At 33.1% G+C, this 25,488-nt stretch overlaps 2 protein-coding genes across 7 annotated transcripts in view; one reads left to right on the top strand and one right to left on the bottom strand.

The window, feature by feature from the left end:
* Positions 1-13,362, top strand: part of LOC140440230 (uncharacterized) — a 139,113-nt gene extending 125,751 nt beyond the window's left edge. The window contains exons 8-9 of the mRNA XM_072530587.1: positions 8,122-8,308; positions 13,146-13,362. Of these exons, the coding sequence (XP_072386688.1) occupies positions 8,122-8,308; positions 13,146-13,282 (324 nt within the window). The 3' untranslated portion in view covers positions 13,283-13,362. The remainder of the gene's footprint in view (positions 1-8,121; positions 8,309-13,145) is intronic.
* Positions 13,363-14,880: 1,518 nt separating this feature from the next.
* LOC140440228 (uncharacterized) overlaps positions 14,881-25,488 on the bottom strand; it is a 211,021-nt gene continuing 200,413 nt past the window's right edge. For 3 of the 6 annotated variants that reach the window (XM_072530582.1, XM_072530581.1, XM_072530583.1), the window contains 3 exons: positions 23,286-24,321; positions 22,925-23,089; positions 14,881-16,418 (listed from right to left, as the gene is read on the bottom strand). In XM_072530582.1, the coding sequence (XP_072386683.1) occupies positions 16,068-16,418; positions 22,925-23,089; positions 23,286-24,321 (1,552 nt within the window). In that variant the 3' untranslated portion in view covers positions 14,881-16,067. Of the gene's footprint in view, positions 16,419-19,489; positions 23,090-23,285; positions 24,322-25,488 lie in introns of those variants that run through there. The other 3 variants (XM_072530585.1, XM_072530586.1, XM_072530584.1) reach the window with 2 other exon arrangements.

Raw genomic sequence — 25,488 nt, 5'->3', positions numbered from 1 at the left:
GCACCTCTATCATTTCTCTGACCATAGCCGAAATCTCCTATTTTAGTTTCTTCATTGTTTAGTTTTCTACCCAGTTTGGCATTGAAATCTCCAATTACTAGTATAAGACGATTTTTATGTTCTTCCATAGTCTTTGATATATCTTCATAAAATAGTTCGATATCTTCCGTCATCATAAGCTGTCGTGGGGGCATATACCTAGATAATTATTACCTAGATAATTATTAGATAAGATAACCTAGATAGATAATTTTAATTAATGTTCTTCTTATTTTAAGTATGACATAGGCTGTATTCGGGTTTCTTCTTTTCGTCGAGTTTCTGATAGGCCTATGATATCTCATTTTATGGTTGTTAATTCTTCTTTCAGTTCATGTACTTATTCATCCGTAGACATCGATCTAATATTGTATGTCCCTATTGACAGGTTGACGGATTTTTTTGATTTATGTTGTGTTCGTCTTGTTGGGTTTTTGTTTATATCTATCAAAAGCGAATGATTGCGTCTCCCAGATACAGCGAGGCAGACCTTTGAGGTGTGGGATAATATTATGGGTTATTTCTGGTTTCGTCATAATTTACACTGAAATTACTAACAAGAGAGTGCTCTTACTTCCACATGTTCAAATTGATATATAGTACCAACAGATGCTAGTTATATACCATCAGTACTAATAAAATGGAAACTATCAAATTAATGTCAATTTCATTGAATAATCAAAACAATCGAAAATATAAAATATACCAAAACAACACAATAAAAGTAAAAGTAGAAGAAGAACTAACCGACCCTATTGAAGCTGGTAATGGGATAAGACAGGGAGATTTCCTGAGTCCTCTATTGTTCAACCGGATTATGGATGAAATAATAAAAAGTAAGAAATAAAAGAGGATACCAAATGGGAGAAAAACAAATTAAAATAATCTGCTATGCAGACGACGCAGTACTATTCTTTCAAAGTAAAGATGATTTACAACGTATGCTACACCAATTTCATATAACCGCCAGAAAATTTAACATGTTAATTTCCTCAAAAGAGACAAAATGCATGGCTACAACAGCAAGTTTACTAATATGTTAATTGGAGCTGGAAGGTCAGATAATAGAACAAGTGATGAAGTTTAAATATCTAGGTATCACATTATCTAGCTACGGAAAGCTCGAAACTTAAGTGGAAGATCCACTGAATAGAGCAAACAGAGCCGCAGGCTGCCTAAATGAAACAATATGAAGAAATAAAAATATCGGGAAAGAAACCAAAGGCAGAATTTACAAAATTTACAATAATGACATACGCAGCAGAAACAAGACCTGACATAAACAGGACAAAAAGGATGTTAGAAACAACAGAGATATAAACACTTAGAAAAATTGATGGTAAGACACTATGGGACAGAGCTAGAAGTACAGATATACGATGTAGATGCAAGGTGAAGAACATCAAGAACTGGTTAAGAAATAGAAGAGTAGAATGGAACGATCATATAAGCCAAATGACAACAAATAGAGTAGTAGACACGGCAAGAGACGGTTACCCAATAGGAAGACGATCAGTAGGAAGACCACGAAAACCATGGAACGGCAACTTACTGGAGGCACATTGAAAAACAGACAGAGTCATGGCTATATAAAAAGAAGAAGAAGAAGAAGAAGTAGAAAAAGATACACAGGATAAACATTAAAATAGCTGCAAGAAAGAGAAAATGAATCAGTCATATTAATGTAGAATAGCAGAGGACAGAATGTTTAGAGAAAATAATGAATCAGTCATATTAATTTAGAATAGCAGAGGACAAAGTATTTGTCATAGCCTTGGACAAGTGTCCAATTGAAAAAAGACCACAGGTCGTTCAAAAAAGACGGAACTCTAGAAAGAAAATAGAATAGATTTAAAAAAAAAAGCATAAACGTGTCTTTTCCTACTCTTTTAATATTGAAAATACGCAAATAGAACCTTGAATTAAAATGTAACCTTTGATATCTGTGATAAACCCATCACCTGAACAATGGCGCCGATGTATGAAGTTGAAATTTTTTACACCTATTTTAACTGTTTTTATTTTTTTATTATCTATATATGAGTTGCGAACGATATCACAAACTTATTTATTTTCCACAAACAGGCTCTTTAATACCTTAAATTATTACTATACAAATCTGATTCGAAATATTGTCAAAAAGTAATACACGGCATGTAAAATTTAAATTTTCAATAAAAAGTAAAATATTAGGCATTACTTATGGGGTTCAAAGAACGAGCCTTTACGAAAATTTAAGTACTAAGAAAACCACCACAATCGGGTATACCCAGGGTAATGATTAAATAATTAATCGGCTAATTCTTCAGTCACCCCTTTAATATGATTTTGTCAAATTGGTCCTTTTTAGGACCAACTATTCTAATAACATAATGTTTATAACTGTTAAGGGTATATCTAGAGATCAAGAAATTTTACTTTACTTAAACTTATCAGACATATGCGCTAAACACGAATCTGACTTATTTCTAGTGCAGGAAACACATATAGGGCCTAACGTAGGGTATTTGGAATAAAGCTTATCGCTGAAAACCACATTATAGATATAGACATGCTATCTCTGTCGGAAAAAAAGCAAAGAATAACTCAAAGTAAGAAAGGACAAAACCAGTCAGCTTTCAGAGAAACTTTCAACGATGTTGAGCTTGGATCCACCTTCTACATATTTAATGAAAAATAATACAACTACCGACATTGAGGATCTGAGCACAAAGCTTATTACGAAATCTGGACCAAAAACACCACAATGGCTTATCCGGATGATGAACAACTGTATTCAAATTATGGAAACACCCAAAATCTAGAGACAAGCCAAAGTTGTTACCTTGCTTAAACCTGGCAAAAACTCCAACGACCACAAAAACTATCGGCCAATATCTTTATTTTGTCAGCTATTTAAAATACTTTTGCACAAGATCGTTAATATGATTTCACCGATATTTGAAAAAAAGCTCAAATTAAAAGACAAAAGTGGCTATAGATAGGGAAGATCAGGTACATTACAAATGCTAAATCTTACCCAACACATCAAAGACGGGTACGAAAAATATCGGGTATCAGGGGTGGTATTTTTCAATCCAAATGCCGCTTACGACACCTTAAATTACAAAATATTTCTCGAAAAACTATACGATATCCCCTTAGATAAAAAACTCACTTATATTATTTGCGTATGCCTACACAAGAGAATATTTTTTGTATCACTCAATGTTAAGAATAGCAGATGAAGAACGGTCTCGCTTGGAGTAGCATAAAGGCACCTACACTGTATAACATTTACACAAACAAACGATCCATACCGGTAGATACTAGGACTTCTATTATATAGACGAGACACCTATTATTGCACAATAAAAATAAACTATGAATCAATTTTCAGCCAAAACCCCTGAAAAACTCGTGGGTGCTCCTTCAATTTCCTCGACATAGACGTTTTCACAAAACTGAACATCCAATCTTGTCATAAAATCATTGAACTGTAGACTTCCTATAAATTCCTTGAAAATAGTTTGTATTACACCGGGTCAGTCACAGATTATTGTTTAAAACTAAAAGGTAAATTGAAGACCAGAAATAATATTCTTCGCAAGCTTGTCAGCTAAAAATGAGGCGCACGTCCTTCCGCCCTTAAAACATAGACGCTTGTACTATATGCTTCTGCTGCCGAATATACCTTGTTAGACAAATTAACCATTCTGTCTATTAATTTTAACACAAAAATATCTATTGTAGCACTTAACCATATTTATTTTGAGATAACCTTCTATCAAGATATCATATGTAGTACACAAATAAGACCAGAACTAAAATATTAAAAAAGCTTTATACAATATATCGCAGAAGATTGGATAAAATAAAAGTAGTTTTTATTATTCAGATGCTTACATAAAATGTACAAAGACATACTCACGTAAACAAAATATATTACGAAATTTCTTGAACTAATTGAACTAATAAAATTATATTAAATAAAAAAACAACATCTTTAAAAATACAGAAAAAATAAAATTTTCGATGCAAGCGAACATTCCATTCAATAATAAGCCCAAATCCTTTTGTATCTACATACCTGTTTTTTAAAGAACCAGTTACATTTTAGTACTTAGTTATACCAGGTAATATAATATCCTCTGTTACACAGTGTAATGCGTATGACATTCCACTGTCTACAAACAGTAGATAAAAATAAGGAGCCCATATAAACCGTTCAGGGTATATCTTGAAAACATACGGTATAATCGCACAGTTGCCAAACTCTCAGAGCTTACTTAAACCGATAAACGTATGGTTCAAATATACAATGAAGAAGATCTGAACGACCCCTATAATATATACACGTGAACTAAGCGATATACATTTATGATACAGGGGTATTTACGGGCTCCAAAAAATTTTTATAAATTATTAAACTCTACATGTTGATGAATCGACTGAACCAATATTACGGAATTGTCAAGTGAGCTCCGTATATCGGTATCCACTTGACCACGGAGCTCAATTGAACCTGAATTTTAACATGGGCGGAGTTCACTTAATGCCGTAGATATATATATATATATATATATATATATATATATATATATATATATATATATATATATATATATATATATATATATATATTATATATATATATATATATACGCAAATTAACTTTGGAAAAACACTAATACAACCAAGAACTTTAGAACTTTGTTTTATTCAATTTAATTACGAATTTATCCGTAAATCTATTTACACAACTGAAACCAAATCACTTCCGTGTACAACTCTCTTCCGAAAAACATTCAAACAGACGCTGGAAAAATCAGCTAAATTATTAATCAAAAATGTATTGACGGTTTAGAGCAAATGACGCACGGTTTAAACGGATTGCAACAAGTAAATTAAATTTACCGCGGCAGTTTTAGTCTTAAAAGCTATTTAAATGCGGAAAATAACATCAGTCGATGTCGAACGAAGTTTCTCAGCGTGTATCTTTTATCGGATATAAAACATAATTTGACTACTGAGTCAAAAAAAACCTTTTTAAAATCTAAACTCAGCTGTATAGACGGGTTTGATAGTTGAAATGTGTGGTATGCGTATGCGATAATACAAACAGGCTCTCATCTAGGTATTCATAAATTTTTGAAGCTTTACTTCTATACGCGCGCTCCACGTTGAAAATTTGTACGGGAGTGAATCGGTGAAATCATTACATATGTAAGATAATGAGTAAGAGAGGGACAGGAGATATATTTTCTCTCTCTTCCTCTCTCGAGAATAAAAATGTTCATGACCGAGGACTGTCAATTTTGAAATACGTTTGTGTCATGTCTAATTGGCAAATATTTTACGTGTTTGGTTCATACGCTGGTGTATATGAGTTCGAATCTCAATATGAATTTCTTTTTTTATTTTTGAAAATTTAAAAACTCCACGTTAATTTTATTAAATATACAAGGTGGTCCAGAATTATGTACATTAATTTCTAGAGCTCATAGTACGTCCAAAAATAAGAATACTTCTTTATGTACACTTTTTTATAAAACTGAATAATAAGGGAGATACAACTCTTTAAAGGGGTGAATTGAAATTCTTATTTTTTCAAATATCTTCCAAACGGTTTTGAATACGGAGTTCATATTTTGGGAGTGATTATAAGACATTAGGATAATTAATTTCATGTCACCACCTACCACATCCTATATTAATACAGGGTAGTTTTGGAGGGTAAGTGGGGGTTATTGCGTCACATGTTTTTTAATTTTTACATATTTTAAAAAAATATTTTAAAAATTGTTTCCTTAGACTTTTCTACGCAAAAAAGGTGCTCTTGTAATATTTCGATAGATATCACCGTTTTCGATTTATTTAAACTCGAAGGTATACATGTATTTTATTGTAATCGTTACATTTCTGATTATTCATCAAGTATGCTTTGGAATTGACACTTGTGTTAGCAATAATATTACAAATTAATGGAAAACTTAATTAATACTTAACATTTAATTAATGGCGAAAACAATATTTCACAACAACTGTTCAAAATGTCCTCCATTTTGTTGAATACATAATCTAATTCTTTTATTTAGCGAACGCATTAATCCATTTAATGTTACTGGATAGTTTTGTAAATCGGTACATACTTGTTCAATTTTGTCTCTTAACTCATTTACTGTATTAATTGGAGTGTTATACACTTTTGATTTCAAATAACTCCATACTGTAAAGTCCATTGGATTAAGATCACAACTACGAGCAGGCCAATGAATCGGTGCATCCGCACCCCGGCCTATCCACCTATCAGGGAAATGTTCATGTAACCACCTTCTACAAATTCTTGTGTAATGTGGTGTAGCACCATCATGCATAAAAAACATGTTTCTTCGTATTTGTAATGGAATATCTTCCAAAATATCATGTAAAATATTGTCTAGAAAATTGTAATACATGTTACCATTTAAATTTCCGGGAAATATGTGGTATCCTATAAAACTATTTCCTAAAGTAGCTGCCCAAACGTTTATCTTGAACGTGTGTTGGAAGTGAGTTTCCATTGTAGCCCTTGGATTTTCTTTAGCCCAGAAGTGCATATTTCAAGAATTGAACATACCGTGTCTTGTTAATGTGGCCTCGTCTGTAAACAGAATGTTGCTTAAAAAATTTGGTGCAGTTTGAACTTTATTTTGAAATACTTCACAAAAATCAACTCTAAGTGGCATATCGTCAGGTAACAATTCCTGCACCTGTCGATAGTGGTAAGGATGTAATTGCTCTTCATGCAGAACTCTTAAAACACTTTAATGGGAAATATTCGTTCTTAATCCTAACCTGCGTGTACTTATTGTGGGGTCATTTATTACAGCATCCAATATTTGCTGTTCAACGCGAACATTTCTTGCTTCTCTACAACGACCAGCATCTGTATTCCTTCTTTGAAGACAACTGGTTTCTCTCAGTCGTCGTTCAGTACTTACAAAAGTCCTGGCATTTTGAATATTTCTGTTCGGATACTTTTCTCTGTAGCGTCTTACAGCGGCAGCAGCATTTCCCGAACATTCCCCTAATACTAAAAGTATGTCTGTCATCTCAGAATTTGAATAGTGTGCTATATTGCGGGCAAACAAATTTAAAAATATAGCAAAAGAGACGTGTTAAACAAATTTCACTGTCGAGTACAATAAAAGTGTAGATAAAATAATTTAATTGTTATTAAACGTCACTGACAATTCATAGACTACTCGAGATTAAAGTGTTGTTGCTAACACAAGTGTCAATTCCAAAGCATACTTGATAAATATTAAGAAATGTAACGATTACAATAAAATACATGTATACCTTCGAGTTTAAATAAATCGAAAACGGTGATATCTATCGAAGTATTACAAGAGCACCTTTTTTGCGTAAAAAAGTCTAAGGAAACAATTTTTAAAATATTTTTTTTAAATATGTAAAAATTAAAAACCATGTGACGCAATAATCCCCACTTACCCTCCAAAACTACCCTGTATTAATATAGAATGTGGTAGGTGGTGACATGAAATTAATTATCCTAATGTCTTATAATCACTCCCAAAATATGAACTCCGTATTCAAAACCGTTTGGAAGATATTTGAAAAAATAAGAAGTTCAATTCACCCCTTTAAAGGGTTGTATCTCCCTTATTATTCAGTTTTATAAAAAAGTGTACATAAAGAAGTATTCTTATTTTTGGACGTAATATGAGCTCTAGAAATTAATGTACATAATTCTGGACCACCTTGTATGTAATATACGCAAAAATGCTAAATTTTAAAATAAAACGAAAATTTACAACATAATCCGAGTTGTTGTGACCGTGGTAACCCAGGTTCGAATTCTGGTCACGGCAATGGGCTAACATGTCACGGTGAGGCAATTTTTTGTTTTTTTTTTTTTTTGTTTAAAAAGTTAAGCTTATTTTTACCCACAAAAATTCAACTCTAATGTAACTTTTCAATGGACTATCAACGAAATGTTTTACTTGGGAATATAAGTTACAAGAACTATTCGTTGACGTATCCTCTATATATCCTATTTTATATCCAATACTATCATCACTTTTTATTTTACTTCAGTGCGAAACCATGAACCGCAAAAAAACCATTGAAACCAACAACCGACATCTAGAAAAGTCCGAAAGAGACATAGCTGTGGAAATAACTAGCGCGCTTGCAGACTCTTTGATATCAAACGCCACGTGTCACGACGTGGAGGAATCGGAGAGAAAAGCCTCAAAGGCAAAACTCTGCTACTGTAACTCAGGTAAGCGAATTAAAAAATATCTTAGTTGTTGTTTATTTAGAAAGTTTATTTTATTTAAAAATACAAGAATCCTGTACATCATATATTATAATAGGGATTTTAACTTGAGGCCATATTAAAAAGTATAATAGGACTGAAACATGAGTGAACTTTGACATTTTTACATTTTTCCAGTAAATCATAAGCAAATAAATAAGTTATTACTATTTTTATTGGGAATAAGCCACAATTTAAGTTTAAAATAAGTTTATTTTTGGCGTTTTAATTGAGAACGATTTCCGAAGAGGAAATTAAAACGCCAATAAACATATGTTAAAATAAAAATAATATAATAAAATGGTAATTGCTTTGAGATGCTACAAGAAAATAGCTTTGGAACAACATTAATAAACTATTCTTCTTCTTCCTATGCCGTCCCCATTAACAGAGGTTGGCGACCACATTTTTAAAAGCTTCTCTGTCTTTTGCAACGTGGAATAATTCGTCTACAGTCATGTTTGTCCAGTCTCGAATATTTCGCAGCCATGACTTCCTCTTTCTACCTATTCCCTTTTTGCCATCGACTCTACCCTGCATGATGACCTGCAGAAGACTATATTTATTATTTCTCAGTATGTGTCCAAGGTATGCAGTCTTGCGTACTTTTATCGTTCTCAACAATTTTTTGTCTCGACCCATCCTTCTCAGCACTTCCTCATTGGTGACCCTGGCAGTCCATGAAATTCTTAACATTCTCCGGTATATCCAAAGTTCAAAGGCTTCAATCTTTTTAACTATTTGCGCTTTTAGTGTCCATGTTTCTACCCCGTACAATAGTTGCGACCAGACGTAACATTCAACAAACCTCAGTCTCTGAGCAGTATTCAGATTTTTGTCACAGAACAATTGTTTGAATTTTAAGAACGCTGCCCTTGCCATTTCTATTCGTACCCGGATCTCTTGGTCTGGATCTAATTCTGTGTTGATGTAAGCTCCCAGATATTTATATTTTGTCACTCTCTCTATTTGCTGTCCACCAAGAGTTAGTTGTTCATTATTTATTGGACTCCTTGATACTATCATAAATTTGGTCTTATCTGTGTTGATGTCAAGTCCCATTTGAATGCATTCACTATTTATTGCATCTAGTAAAGTTTGTAGTTCTTCTATACTCTCAGCCATAATTACCGTGTCATCTGCAAATCTCATGGTGTTTATGATTTCTCCACCAATTCTTATTCCCGCTTTTCTTTCCCATAAGGCTTTTCTGAATATGACCTGTGAGTATACGTTGAACAGCGTCGGAGACAAGACGCATCCTTGCCTAACCCCTCTCGCAATCGATAATCGAATAAACTATTAATAAAGTATATTATATATTAATCAAATATATTTACACATTATAGTTTTGATCCAGTGTCCTTGGGTCACAGAATACACCACCCAACAAGAAGGGAAAGCTTTGTCAGTACCTTTGATGTCCGTATGACAGAAATTTCGGAGGCAGAATGACAGTTGTACTATTTTTTTTTAATTGCCGTATTGAAAGAATTAAGTAAGAGCCTAAGAAGGTATCCATTGAATTATGACAGGCAACGGTGCGGGAAATCTTTTTTGGGCATACCAGAAGATTAAGTATTAAAGCGATATATAAAGCGAACAAAGAACAACAAGGCAACAGGTTCTGACGAAATATCTGTAGACATAATACGGTTAATAGAAGAACAGCAAATTGGAATATTGGTCGACTTATTCAATACAATATACAGTACAGGAATAATTCCCAGAGATTGGCTGATGTCAACATTCATAACACTACCAAAAAAACCAAATGCAAAAGAATGCCAAGACCACCGGATAATAAGTTTAATGAGTCATATGCTCAAAATAATTTTAAAAATTATACACCGGAGAATACACAACAAACTTGAGCAGGACATAAGTGACACACAATTTGGATTTAGAAATGCACTGGGAACGAGGAAAGCTCTGTTCGCTGTGAATGTACTTGTACAAAGGTGCATGGATATTAATCAGCCAGTATATATGTGTTTCTTGGATTACAACAAAGTCTTCGATAAGGTCAGACCTAACCGTGTTATCGAATGACTTGAAACGAAAAACTTAGATATGAGAGACATCAGGATCATTAGCACTATCTATTACAATCAGATCGCTGTGGTAAAAGAGAACAACGTCTTTTCAAATGAAATACAGATTGAGAGGGGCGTCAGGCAGGGCTGTGTTCTGTCTCCTACTTTGTTCAATTTGGATTCAGAGGAAATAATCCAGGAAGCACTAGAACAACTAACTATGGGAATAAAAATAAATGGCCGACCAATCAATAATATACGGTTTGCCGACGACACTATTTTATTAGCGGAATCTCTTGAGGATTTACAACAAATTGTTGACATGGTGGTAGAAATCAGTGAAGAAAACGGACTATCCCTAAACACAAAAAAGGACACAATTTATGGTAATTACAAAAGCCCAACAGCACCAAGAAAACATATCAATACATGGAGAACAAATTAAAAAAAGTTGAAAAATATAAATATCTAGGTACAATACTTAACGAAAATACTGAGTACACAGAAGAGATTAAGGCAAGAATAGGACAGGCAAGAAATTGAAGACAAACAGGATAGGGGCTGAAGGGTACTCCGATGCAGGCCCTGTAAAGAGTCAGAGGCTATGGGCTTGCGTTAGAAGCCAGGAAGATGTGCAAAGCAAAAATGTGTTCCCTTCTTGTCTCTATCTAACGGTAAAATAAAACAAGCCACTTTCAACTTACTGTATAATTAACAAATCGTAATTTTACAACTACTACACAAAACATACAATAAGCTATTAATGGTTATTATTGTTTGCGAAGGGAGACGAGAAGAGATTTTACTAAGGGAATTTAAAGGCGGACAGCCTACTATTAATTGTTCCCAAAATGGTTAGTAAACATTGTTCGTAACCTTAGCGTACTTAGGCCCTAGCTAATGAATACGCGTTGTAGTCCAAACTGGAACTCTGGAATAGTCTGGATGAACGCTGGAATTCACTGAACGTTATGGCGGTACTGAGCGAGACGAAAAATTCGTATTTTCGAATCTCTACCTTCCGTCGCACACGAATATCACAATAATTGAGCTAACGCTTGCCGCGCTGACTGCCGACTGCCGAGGTACCACTGGCACCGAATGCACCAGCACTACCCTCTGGCTCGGTTGCCAGAACGCTATTCTTCGTTTGACCAACTTCTGTTTGTCTTTATCTATTGCCAACTCGTACCTTAGATTCTTTTGTCACGTCCGAAGTGGAGATTTGTTTTTACGTTTTCGCTGATTATGCCATCTATTCCATGTGTTAAACTGGATCACGCCATGTAAAACTTCTTAGTCAGTTCAATTCATATCACTTGTTTAACAATTCGTACCTTGTATTATTTTCCAGCGAAGGTCTATATTTTTAAACGTGATTTTTTTCTTTTAAACAACCGTGGCGACCTGATATTTGAGACTCGTGTAATACACTTAAACTAGGTCGAGTTTTCCTTCTTTGTTTAATGTAAACTGTATACATTAACTATGTTACTAACTAACTATGCATTATTTGTTCTTTAATCAATTTGGAATATATAATAATTACTTAAATAATTATTACTCTTTTCTAGGCTAACTACCCTTTATTTTTTTCTTCTTTATTTTCTTGCTATGTTTACATTACAAGGTTTAACTCCACTGTTGCTGACCTCTTTCGAGCAGCGGTATCGAAAGTGCGCATTGCCATGATGGTTGCCAATCTTCTTAGAGGAGGTAGTACAGGAAGAAGAAGAAGTGGTCCTAGGCTTCCCATCTGTTTATTTTCTTTTGCCAATTTGGCATTCAGTTTCCATTCTGACCTTTCACTTTTATAATAACCCCTAGGTATGTAAAATGGACCACTATTTCGAAATTATATTCCCTTGATTCATTAGATATCAAAGTAAATTCTTCCTCTTTATTTTGCTTTGTATTTCCGAGTATCCTCTACTTTGACTTTTCATGCTTTATTTCTGGATCAAAATGTTTTGCTTCCTTTTCTAATCTTTTCATAATATTTCGTAAGTCGTTTTCGTCAGAACAGTAAGATCGTCAGTGAAGACCAGTCATTGATGATTATTGTTGAAGATGAATCTGGTCATTCTTCTGTATCCGGTCATGTATTTTGCAAACTGCTGCTCTGAAAAGATTTGTGGTTGTTGTATTGAAACACGTACGTACATTTTTCAGGTCTGGTCGTTGTTTTCCTTCTACTTTTCCTTGTAGAACTAATTGCAGCAACCCATATCTTTCGCTGTTCCTCATGATGTGACCGAGGTATTCGTTATTGGCTATTTTAATTCTGGTTATCAACTCTTTTCCTTTTTGTATTTTTAATAAAACGTCCTGGTGAGTAACGTGGTCAGTATAGGATATCTTCAGCTTTCGACGTTAAACCTACATTTCGAAAGCCCCAATTTTCTTAAAAATAGCGTCTGTGAGAGTTCAAGACTCAACTTCGTACAACAGTATAGGAAAGATATAATATCGTAGTAACCTATTTTTTATGGGTACTGATAAATCATGGCATTTGAATAGCTTCAGACATTTTTTGAAATGCAGATCTTGTTTCTGTATTCTACATTTGATTTCTAGGGAATGGTCCCAATTTTCATTGATGTACTGCAAACTACTACTACTACTAGTGCTACTTGAAACTCTAGTGGTATTTAAATATTTTAAATATATGTAGTAGACTCAATCTTTACCCATTTTATTTACAAAAGAGAAATGAAACTATTGTGGCGAATTCACAATTTTATTTTAATTAAACTTTTTTTTAGAAGAGCCAATCTACATAAAGCAACTAAAGCAGCTACGGTGGGGTCATCTAAAGCATATTCAGCGAGAAGTGAAACGATTAGAAGACCTAGAAAGATTCCTAGATTCATGTTCTATAACTACAGTTCCAGAAATATAGTGTGTAAAAGGAAACAGTGTTTTTATTTTTATTTTTTATTATACAAAATATTTCGAAAAGCTTAAACTAAAATATTTACATTTATACATTTAGGTTTTTATACAAATAACTACAATTCGGTAGTATTTTACAGACATGATTTATTTCATAGTCGGCCACTATAGCCCAGTCAAATAAAATTTTAATACATGTACAGCTTTTTGTACTAGGTTTCAAAATGAGTGTTGTTCCAAATCACAGTTTAGATAAAAAATTACCAGCAAAACGTACTTTAAAACAAAATTTTAAAATATTTATTCCTCGTAAAGTTATTCATAAAAAACTTTATGTAAATAAATTAAACAATTTTGCAGTCGCCATTCTGGGGGGTGTATCGTTGAAATTGATATTTCTCATTACACATCTTGTAAATACGAGTCTAAATAAAAAAAAATTAGCCCTTATAGAGAACCTGAAGTATAAACATAACAAGGGGCAACTTTAAATGACAAAAGTAAACTTTTTATTAAACAAATAGAATAAACTAATATCAATATAAAAACAAGAGAAATCATACGATTTCCTACCTGGCGAAACTGAATTCAAATGTTTACCACTGTGCCATCTACAACTTGCAAAGCAAACAGCTAGATGAATTACTCTGCAAGAGAATCTAAAATATGCATACCACCTGCCGTTCATCATGGTCAAAATTCGTAGTGAATTCAGTTTCTGGTACTCCAAACAGAGTAAAAAAATAAAACATAATGACGGTATTAGATATTTTTGTTTCGATACAGGGCAGCGGGAAACCGCTTATACGTATTTCGACCTCTTTAGGTCTCATCAGAACGGTATATGCCACTGCTCTGAATCGAAACAAAATCTATCCCATCGTAGGCCAATAATTATCGAAATAACTACAGACGTAACAACGCCACCTAATAACAACAAGAGAAATCATACGATTTCCTACCTGGCGAAACTGAATTCAAATTTTTACCACTGTGCCTTCTACAACTTATTGTAGAAGTAGTAGAAGTACTGTAGAACAACTCTTGTTGTTATTAGATGACATTGTTACGTCTGTAAATAGTTATTTCGATAAATATTGGTCTACGACGGGATAGATTTTATTTCGATTCAGAGCAGTCGCATATACCGCTTTGATGAGACCGAAAGAGGTCGAAATACGTATAAGCTGCTTGCCGCTGCCCTGTATCGAAACAAAAATCTAATACCGTCATTATATTGTAATATCAATATTTTTTTTACCACTTTTTTTATCTTCAGACGCTTTGACATTTAAAGTCACCAGGGGGGTTTTAGGGTTTTCCAGTGGATAGTAGTAGTAAACATTTTTGCATTTTTTTATTTTCCCAAAATTGCCATTCTCGCCAAAATTCAGCTTGTTCGTATGAATTTCAGAGGTGAAATCTCTGACTTCCAGACTACTGGACTAAAAACCAAATTGTGAGATAACTTTTGAAATTATCTATCCATTTTTTATTATTCTAATGCCAATTGTAATTTCAACGATTTTTTTTTTATTATTTAAACAAATGTTATACAAAAAGTCTAACGAAAAACATTTCTTTTTAAACACTTTTAAGAAAAAAAAGTAAACATTTATAGGGGACTACTTTTGTGAATTATCTAAAGAAACATTTTTTGGTAATTTCGGCGGTTTATTCAATGTTTTAACAATAATATCGTAAATAACTTCATAAAAAAATCATTTCTTTTCACTTAAACTTTGATTTTGAAAAAGATCACAATTTGACTGGGCTATTAATGGGACCATGCTTTACCATAAAGAATTTTCGGAAGTAAAAAATCAATTTCATTCATTTATCTACCGTTTAAATATTTATGCACATGAACATGATTAAATGACATTAATCAAAATTCGTTTGTCGCTGTCACGGCTCCATTAATTTTTCTTTTGTCATGGCTCCAACAGTAAAAGTCTTGTTGTGAAATATTTATAAAAGATAATTTATAAAAATGATGGAGAAAGGAACTGAATAAAAATGGAAGGTTATTAGCAGAATTAATTATATTTCTTCTAGGAAGATATAGACTATGAGATACAAATTCCAGAACCAACAGAGCACAAAGTATAAAAGATAATAGAACCTCTAAAAAGCAACAAACACCCAGGAAAGAGCAGTTTTCTGGCCAATTTTTTAACAATTATCGATGATTGAAAACAATAAGTTCACTATCAAAAAACAAATATAAGATAGCTTTGTGATATTCAGTACGTGATACGAGTGGCATAATCATCATTCTGGCTTAATAATCCTATGTATGCTCTAGATCTCCTCAAATACTGTCTTCCAGTCTTACTTATACATCGCCTTCCTCTGCCAAACATGTACTCCCATGTTTCGCATATCTTCTGAGATATTATCAATGAATATATTTCTAGGTCTTCATCTTTTTTTCTCTGCCAAGTGGACTTATCAAAGAGTGCTTTTTATCAAGAATTTATTAATAATGTTATAATGGCTAAAATTGTAAGGTCAATAGGAACGGGAATACCAGACATAATATCAAAGGCAAAGCAGCTAGTCATTGAAGCAGCAAATAATATTCAATAATAGCCAATAAACGCGGTCATAATCCTAACATCAGAAAAAGATAAAAAGATAAAAGTCACAAAATTGTTGTTTTGCTAAATATCTAACAAAGCATATTATTTATTACCTATTTTAAAATTAAACTTTTATTTAATACATACTTAAAAAAAAACTTTACAACAATTCATATGTACAAAATTATACAACTTTACAAACTTCAGTTAATTCGTCTTCTTCGGAATCCTCTGTATATGGCTGTAAGTAGTAGAATCATCCGGAGCCTCCTCAGTAATATAATCTTCAACTATCCTCCCATTATCTCTATTTCGCCTATTTCTATTCTGCTCCTTCAGAGCTTCATCGCTAGAAAAAGGAATATATCTAGGATGTTCGTTTGGTTTCTGAGTGAAAATATCGCTGATAAACTTCGGCGTCAAGTTTGCGACGAACGGTAAGACGTTGTTTCTGGCGAATTGTTCCGCTTGATGGAGCATCTTTCCTATATTTTCTGGAATTACCTGTACTGTGTTTATCAGCGAATTTAATGGATCTTTTGGAGCACTCCTTTCTGCCTGTAATTATGTTTTATATGAAAATATAATATAAAAAAAGGAAAGATGTTTCGTTTGGGTAAGTTATCTGAAAATGAGTTAATAATTACATAAATGAAATCCGTTGATAGTTGAAGACATAAAATTTAGCAATAAAATTTAACCATTTGACTGAAACTGGGCCAGTACTATGTATATTTATAAAATGAATGGGTAACAAACGGATTTTTAATAACAACTTTGATAAAATGTTGAAGCCTCAAAGAATCAATAGCGATCTGCAAAATACCTCTATAGTCACTGTTTAGACAAGTACCATCCAATGGCGCTACAGCCCAAATCGGGCCTTGGCCTCCTTCAACAGGCTTCTCCAACCATCTCTATTTACCGCTGTTCTTTTCCATGAACGCGTTCCCAGGCAGTTCCTGGCATCCTCATCGACTTCATCTTCCCATCTCTTTTTAGGTCTTCCAACAGGTCTTTTTCCCTGCATTCTTGAATTTAATAATTTTCTGTTTAGACAAGTACAGTTGTTTAAATAATCGCCCTCCTGGATAAACAAATTGAATAATACGAACTACTTGATCGATCTAGCTGAAATTTAGCACAATTCAATAACTCATTCACTGCCATAATTTCAGGTAGGTATATTAACTATCATTACTTAAAAAAACAAAGTTATTAACATTTATAACTTATTTTAATATGGTTCAAATAACCATTAATAATTAATGGTGATTTAAACAAATTTTGTCTAAAATATATAAGAAACGTTTTATAGGCAAAAACTTTTTTTTCACTTTTTATGATTAAAAAGTTTAAAAATTAAGAATTAAAACAAAGCAAAAAACTTTGTTAAAAAACAAAGCAAAATCAGCTGTACGTCTTCCCTGATTTGTCATCATGTCATCAGCTATCCTTCATACAGCTTTCAGAACCTTCAAAAATCTGTACGTGAAATCGATGATTTTTTCACATATTGACTGGAGTAATTCGTCATAGAAAGCAAGAGGATTACGTCCAATGCTGGATTTTGCAGACATCAAAAGAGAACAGATCGCTTAACTCTATATCTTTTAACGGATCAGAAATTTTATACAGTATGTTTCAGGAATCAACGGATTTTAAGTTTTAATATTTGTGCACACAAAATTAGAATAAATGTTATTAACTACGGAAACGGGTTAAAAAGAAAAATAAATTAGCTACAAAATTATATTTCAAAAGTGTTAAGCTATAGTCTTTGCTGTCTTAATCTTTTATTGTCGAAATATAACGTAAATCCTGAGCAATTAACTGAGTTCTTTTTAGTTTTTTACTCATTGCTATATCAATGATATCAACGGTTATTGTTTTGTAAAGTTTTTGTATCTTATATCTTTTTTGAAGTCCAACACACTTGGATAGCAAAATATCAAATGCAATTTTAAACGTATGACTTGACCCGACATTAAAGATGTAACACCAGGAATACGAGCGAATAGTAGTAACAATTTACGAATAATTGATAACCTTTTCTCGCTTTCTTCCTTCCTCTGAATTAATTACTATTTAAATGGGAATAAGCCACAACTAAAGGTTAAAGTACGTTTATTATACTGAATTGTATAAATTAGGTGACCAGCATTTAGCTTTACAAGTCCATGTACGTGTAAGCAGGCTAGAGGATTAAGAGAAAATTCCTAGGGATTCAAAAATGCTAATAATTGACCAAATATTCACAAAAAGCAACCGAAATGTGAAAATTACTGCGTTTTGTTCCCAGATTACAGCTATTACACACTATCCATGTTAACTGAATCATATTTTGTGTAATTTGTATTGAGTAAAAAATACTTTAAGTAATGAAGTCGGGTGACATCTTCACGAAGACTTGGTTATTTATTCAATACTAATGATTGTGCCCAAGTACTGATTCTATGAACATGAAAATTATTTTTCTTTTAATAAAAAATTCATGTGTCCAACAGTATTCTAAACCGTGACTTTCGGTAATATTTAGAATATAATACTATTTAATTAGATTAAAATATGTTTAAAAATATTAAAAATGTAGTGCATACTTGATTATTTTTCTTAGTTTTTCGTACATAGCTTAACACTTTTTTATTTAAAACACCAGACAAACTACTTGTTACCGTCTTGCTAATTTAACCTGAGTTAGTTCTACTTAATTTTTTTGGTTAGTGCAATACAATATTCTTGATTAAAAACGGCTTCTTTCATATCTTTCTTTATAATACCTAAACTAATAATTTTTTTACAAATATTACGCAAGAAGCAATTGTGAACAATAGATACTAAGGCGGTCCAATAAGTATTTAGCCTACGAAATAAAAACGAAAATTTTGGAAACATACATTTACGTTTTCTTGAGGTCTCCAAAGTAGGCTTTCGTGGCGGCGATGACCTCCTGTTTCGACTTAAATTTCAGCCCAGCGAGTGCCTTTTTCAAGTTTGAAAACAAAAGGAAGTCACATGGGGTCAAATCTAAAGAGTATGGTGGATGGGGTAACAGTTGGTAGCCCAATTAGACCAATTTCGCTATGGCGACGGCAAAGGTATAAGCGGGCCCATTGACATGGTGGAAGAGCAGTTTTTTCTTCGATAAATAGGGTCATTTTTTCTAAAATTCGGGGTCGAATTTGCCCAATAATTCGGGATAACAGAGCCCTGTGACCGTTTTGCCATTCTCAGGTAATCGGCGTAGATCACCCCTTGTGAAACCCTGAAAATGGTGGCTATTTTCTTTCCGGCCGATAGGACGGCCTTCGCCTGTTTTAACTGTTTCTTGATCTCTAGTATGTACCAATTGATTCTTGTCTCGTCAACGGTTACAAAACGTCGTAGAAACTCCTTCAGATTATGATTAAATAGCGTTAAACACTACTCTAAAGTGATCTCACGGTTAAGCTCTTTGTCTGGAGTGAGCAAACGCGGCAATCATCGCGCCGACAGCTTTCTCATCTCTCCCAAAATTTCACGAGGGATATGACATACTTGGTATTTTAAGATACTTAAGATTAAGGCAATTTTGAAATTAGCTGAAATTTTAAACTGTTTTGAATTAAATATTAACCAATTTCTATATCTTTTATTATCAAAACATATATAAAAATATAAACAAAAGAATAATAGAGTTAATATGTACAAATCTAATAAAATAAATAAATAAGTTTTAATTTTTTTAGTCGTAGAACATCTTAAATAACATCGACAGACCAAAAAAAGGTAAAATACTATTAAAAAGTATCTAAATAAATATATATGAACAAAAAATGGTAGAATAGAGGGAACTTTATAAGTAGTATATTTATTGAAGTGTAAATAAGAGTTAGTTAGCCTAGAAAGGACATAAAATCGCAACTATTTAAATAGGCAGAACTGCAATTGTTTTCATTTAAATTTAGGTTCACACATTGTAATCATCTGCTGAGTCAACATTTTTTAATTTTTTGAAATAAGAAATTAAACTTTTTGTAAAATTATACCAAGTTACCGCTTTTTTACTACGTTCATTTTTAAATTGCTTTTAATTGAGATCTTTTTAAAATCAGCAAATCAATTTTCAAACTCAGTTGAAAGTTTGATCAACACATTTTTCATTTTAGTGTTTTGCCATCACAAACTCTCCCCAGCTTCCTCAACAGCTTTCTTGCAGTTATGAAAATAGTCGAGCTTTCTTTCATCAATATCCTTGATTAATATTTATGGTTGCATCTTAAATGACTCTACCATCTCATATATATAAGTTTTTTTTCCTGCAAGCGCTTCTTGAGCTGATTTGGTTCGCCGGTTAAATCAGTCAGAGAACTAAATTCTAAAATCTACTGGTTGTTTAAAACCTCTTTAAATGACTTTTTTAATCTTAATAAATCTCTAATCTCTTTATTCAGTTAAAAAAAAACTATTTTAGGACAGCGCCTCGGTTTAGCCACCTCATTTCACAATAATAAACCACGTCTCCATAGTCGGCTTCCAGGAACTTTTGGAACAGAGGGTGTGTAAGGATATTTTTTTTTGTACAATTAACAGTGGATATGGCCGTAGCCATTGTTTTTTTTTTTTTTCAAAATAAAACTTTGGCACACAACGCCTCTTGAACAACTCAATAAAATATCAAGAGCGTAGCTGAACGTTTCTTTTTGATAATGATTTTACCTATATTACCTTTGGTTTAGCCGCTGATGTTCTTATCCCTTTCAGTAGAATATTATTATCTTTTCCCAGCTTAATTGTAATAGCATCAAAGCTTGTTCCATATAAATAAATAAATCTTTTCCAGTAGCTATACCCTTCAAACTGCACATTGTTATAAGCTCTTCATAATTAAGTTTTTGTCAATATCATCATCAATCTGGCTTTACAACCTTGCGTAAGTCCTAGCCTTGTCCAGAATTTCTCTCCAGTCGTCCCTATCCATCGCCTTCCTCCTCCAAGCACGTATTCCCATATTTCTCATGTCTTCATCATTGTTATCAATTAACCTTGTTCTGGGTCTTCCTCTTCTTCTCTGGCCAATGGGTCTATCAAGCAGCGTTTTTCTAGCTGAATCATCTATTCCATCCGCATTACATGCCCTATTCACCTCAAACGTCCTATCTTAATATGTTTTACGATATGTGGTTCCTGGTATATTCTATAAAGTTCAAAGTTGTATCGTCTTCTCCACACTCCATTGTCATTCAGTGCTCCAGAGATTCGCCTTGGTACTTTTCTTTTGAAACATCCTAACATACTTTCATTACTTTTTGTTAGATTCCAGGTCTCTGAACCATATGTTAGGACTGGGCGTATTACTGTTTTGTAGAGTTTTAGTTTTGTATTTCTCGATTTAATTGTGGATTTAAGGAGGCCCAGGTATACAATTTGTTCACTGCTTTGATGAAGTCATTTTCGATAACAAGTGGTCGTAGGATTTGTGGTTATTTTTATATACTTCGTTTTGTTGGTGTTAATTAATAAACCTAATTTTGTAGCTGATTCTTTGAATGCTACATACGCCTCTCGTACAGCGTTTTCCGTTCTCCCAAGAATATTGATATCATCAGCATAGACAAGGATTTGCACTGATTTATTATATATTGAATCAATAGTTGTGATATGTTACTTACGTATTACTTTTTCCAAAGACAGATTGAACAGTATATAGGAGAGGGGCTTCCTGCTGCAGCCTGTTATTTGTTTTAAAAGGTTCAGACAGTTCCCCCTGAATTCGTACTTTACATTCAAATTTAAGAGTTAGTTTTGTTAAATTTACTGATTTGGTATACCTAGCTCTTTCATTGCTTTGAACATTTCTCTTCTATTCACAGAGTCGTAGGCTGCTTTGTAGTCTATAAATATATACTGAGTATTAATGCCATATTCCAGTGTTTTTTCCAAAATTTGTTTGAGGGTTGCAATCTGATGAATTGTCGATTTACCACCTCTGAAACCAGCCTGGTATTTTCCTACTATCCGTTCTGCATATGGTGCCACACGGTGAAATAGTACTGTGGAAAATATTTTATACGCTGCATTTAGAAGCTCTGTGGTTAGAGCATTCAAAGATATCTCCTTTTTTGTGTATAATATTCCAATATTCCAATCAATGGGGAGGGATTTCTGTGCCCATATTACTTTTATAAGCTGTTGTAATGCCATTATGGTATCATGGCCACCTTCTTTATATAGTTCAGCTGGGAGATCATCTATTCCGGGTGATTTGTTTTTGGCTAGTTTTTTAATTGCAAACTTCAAGAATCGTTGGTAGCGTGTTATTGTGAAACCAAAAATTTCGAGAAAAGTAAACTCAACCGAAATATAAATATTAATAAATACACGTTCAAAGGGTAAAACAATTAAATTTTAAAACGTACTTTACACCCCGTCAACTTCGTGGAGATGATTGGAACACTGACAGTTCAAGGATATCTGTTACCCACACGACTATTGACAAAAAGAGTATGAGTGTGGAAGCGCTGGTTTGGCGGTGCCTGGGACAAGAGGCACAACGCGCCTGCGATGCATATTATGATCATTCGTGCAACATCGCGCGTGACAGCACCTTAACGGTTTACTGCCCGTTGGTTTCCGACCCTTGGTTTAAGTAATAGTTAATTTTAACTTCTCGTAATACATTTATTTTATTTAATTAATATTTTTACTTTGAGAATTTAATATAGCTAAAAAAATTAATTTTTATAAGAAAAATATTAAATTTTGAGTAGTAGATCCAAAGTTTTTTGAAACGTTTGTACTCTTTCTTATTTTTTCCGCATTTTGTGAATGTATAAAAACATTAGATCTTCTAAATATATTTTGTATGCTTTAGTCTAGCAGCTCCGAAGTTACCTATAAATATACTACTAAAGTTCACCTAATGGGGCTAAACCCTCTTTAAATCAATGATTTAAAGGTATGTATTTAACTTTTTTATCATCTTTATCGTAAACAGGTAAATTAATATAAATGGCATCGGGATCTGGTGATTTAGTAGAAGCAACAAAAGCGTTATTTAAAATACTACCAGAACCACTACTAACATTGAGGTCGTCCCGTGCTGCTCTTCTGGCCTCTTTGGGCATCGGAGTCGTCTTCAGGTACGTTACTGCATGTTGTTCTTTCGTGTGGCGAGACTCAGCGGCAACAAGTTCGTCTTTGTTTCTATTCTGAAGCGTCTTTATTAGTTGTAACTGCTCTGGTTGAAGCTGTGGTAAAAGATATATCGTCTTATTTGTCATTAGATTTAATAAGAATGTTTTAAATGTTTAAAAACAAAAGTATAGGAATGTAAAAACACATTTTTATTACCTTGAATTAATCGAGCATCGGTGCGATACCCTCAAAAAATATCATTTAGGTTAGAAACCTATCTTATATATATTTTTTAAATATAACTCTTACCTCTTCAGACTCACCCTTTCTTCTTATTTTCTGAATATTCGTCACCGGAGTAGTAAAGTCTGTAGTTTTGACTTCTGGTTGAATAGAAGGAGGGGGATCGAATTTTTTATTATTCCTGTATCTTTCTGCATTAGACAACACAGTTGATGATATAATCGGCCTAGTCGTTGGTTCTTCATACCTTAATGGAACGTATTTCTGGCTTGTACTTTCTTGCGGTGTTATAATGTCTGATATGAATCTTGGAGTGTATGTACTAACTAGAGGCAATATTGTTTCTTTAGCATATTTCTCAGCCTGCTCAAACATCCTGGCAAGTCTCTGAGGTAAGAACTGAACTGTGTTTACTATAGCTTCTATGGGATTTTCAGGTTGTTCGAAACCAGATAATATTCTGGATTCATCCTGTCTCTTTCTTGGTTCCTTTTTTGTATTAGAGGGTTTCTTAGGTATCCAAATAGAAGAATCTTCTTCTTCTAATGGTTGATTAATTGTCGTGGTCTTAATCTCTCCGTGTTCTGTTGTAGTGGTACTTACAGATTTAAGAGCAGCATTTTTATCCGTTGTAGGTCCTAACAAAGGTTCTGTTATTTCTACTTCTTTGTTGGGATCGTGTGATCTGGCATTTTTGCTAGAATGTGGTTTCAATATCGGTTCTACTATTTCTTTGATAGTACCGTCATTATAACCATTTTTAGCTGGTCTGGTATTAAATGCTCTGCTAGATTCAGTCTCGTCTAACACATAGTTTTCTCTGTCATTCGTCCAAGGTATATTAAAAAATTCCATTGCATTTTTAAAAGATATGTTGTCCTTGTCGGATGAATTATTGTTTTTATCTATGATACCTTCTTTAACAACTTGAGTTGGTATAAAACTTGAGGTTTTTGTGGTTGATGTTGTATTATCATCTAAAATGTGTATCCTATCTTCCGCTTCATAATCGCTCGTAGGTATGTTACATTCTCCTGGATATAAAGGAAGTAATACTGGCTTGCCTGATTCTAAAATCAAACTTTTTTTGCAGACGGATGACCTAGAATATACAAAAAACTTATTTCAGAAGCAAAAAAGTATATATTATGATGCGCAATTAGAATATAAAATGACACAGAAAATATATAAAAACTGTCTAAAGAATAAAAAATGCACATCGGCTAGAACTATGTCAAAAATACATCGTCAAAGCATTGGCTTACTTTAGGAAACATGTTTCCACAGCAGAGGGTGTTCTACTTCTCAATTCAGAATCAGACCAAATTCAGAAGTGTTCTAATACTCAAAACTATGTAAAATATATTGCTAAAAGATCTAAAGATATAAAAGTTTATAGCTTAATTTTTTAAGTCTCTTATAAACAAATTAACTCACACCTTTTTAGTGAAATTTTTAATGTTTCATGGTTATAACTTTTTTATTGATAAAGATAAAATAAATTTGCCAAGTATTTTTAAGCTGAAGCAATTGCTTTAAAAATGAGGAGGTTTTGAAAGTTAATGAACGTATCAAAGCTGAATTATAGTTGGAATGCCTATTTTGTACTTGTTTTTGATGAAATTTGTTATAACTCCTGTTCTAATAATCCAATCAAAGTTTACCAAATGTCATTTTGTTCATTTTTTCAAAACAAACAATTTCCATTTTGGAGTTTGAGAGATACAATCATTTAAATAACTAAATTGTTAATAAAAAATTATCTGACGAATTTTCAGCCTGGTACCCTCGAAAAATCGAATCTGAGAAGCAAAACGATTTAAGTCATGTTAACTTGAGAATTATTCGAAACGTGTGCTAGTAAAAGGCATTAAATCAAGATATCCCCTTTTGCCGGAATGTGATAGAAGAAATATATATGAAAGTATTGCTAGGATATACAAAGTTATCCCTTTTTGCAAGAATGCGGTGTCCACGCAAATCATATTCGTATCAGTTTCTTGTCAGTACTTGTCTAGATTGTGAAGAGAGCACACGCAAATTTTATCAAGGAACGTTCACTACGATGGCAACTCGAAATAACAATTATTATTCCTCCACGTGTGGTATAATTGTTGATTATTGATCACTACATTCCATATTCTTTTTTAGTAAAAGAAAATGTACAGCAAGATTTTGACTCAGACGAGAGCGTAAAAGACCCGGCCTATGATCACATTCAAGAAGACCACCATAGTGATTCTGACACCGAACAATGAGAGGAGAACAA

The sequence above is a fragment of the Diabrotica undecimpunctata genome, chromosome 4, assembly GCF_040954645.1.
Source record: "Diabrotica undecimpunctata isolate CICGRU chromosome 4, icDiaUnde3, whole genome shotgun sequence".
NCBI classification, from domain to species: Eukaryota; Metazoa; Arthropoda; class Insecta; order Coleoptera; family Chrysomelidae; genus Diabrotica; species Diabrotica undecimpunctata.
The sequence above is the reverse complement of the archived record's forward strand: the minus strand, read 5'-3'. Positions and strand labels throughout refer to the sequence as shown.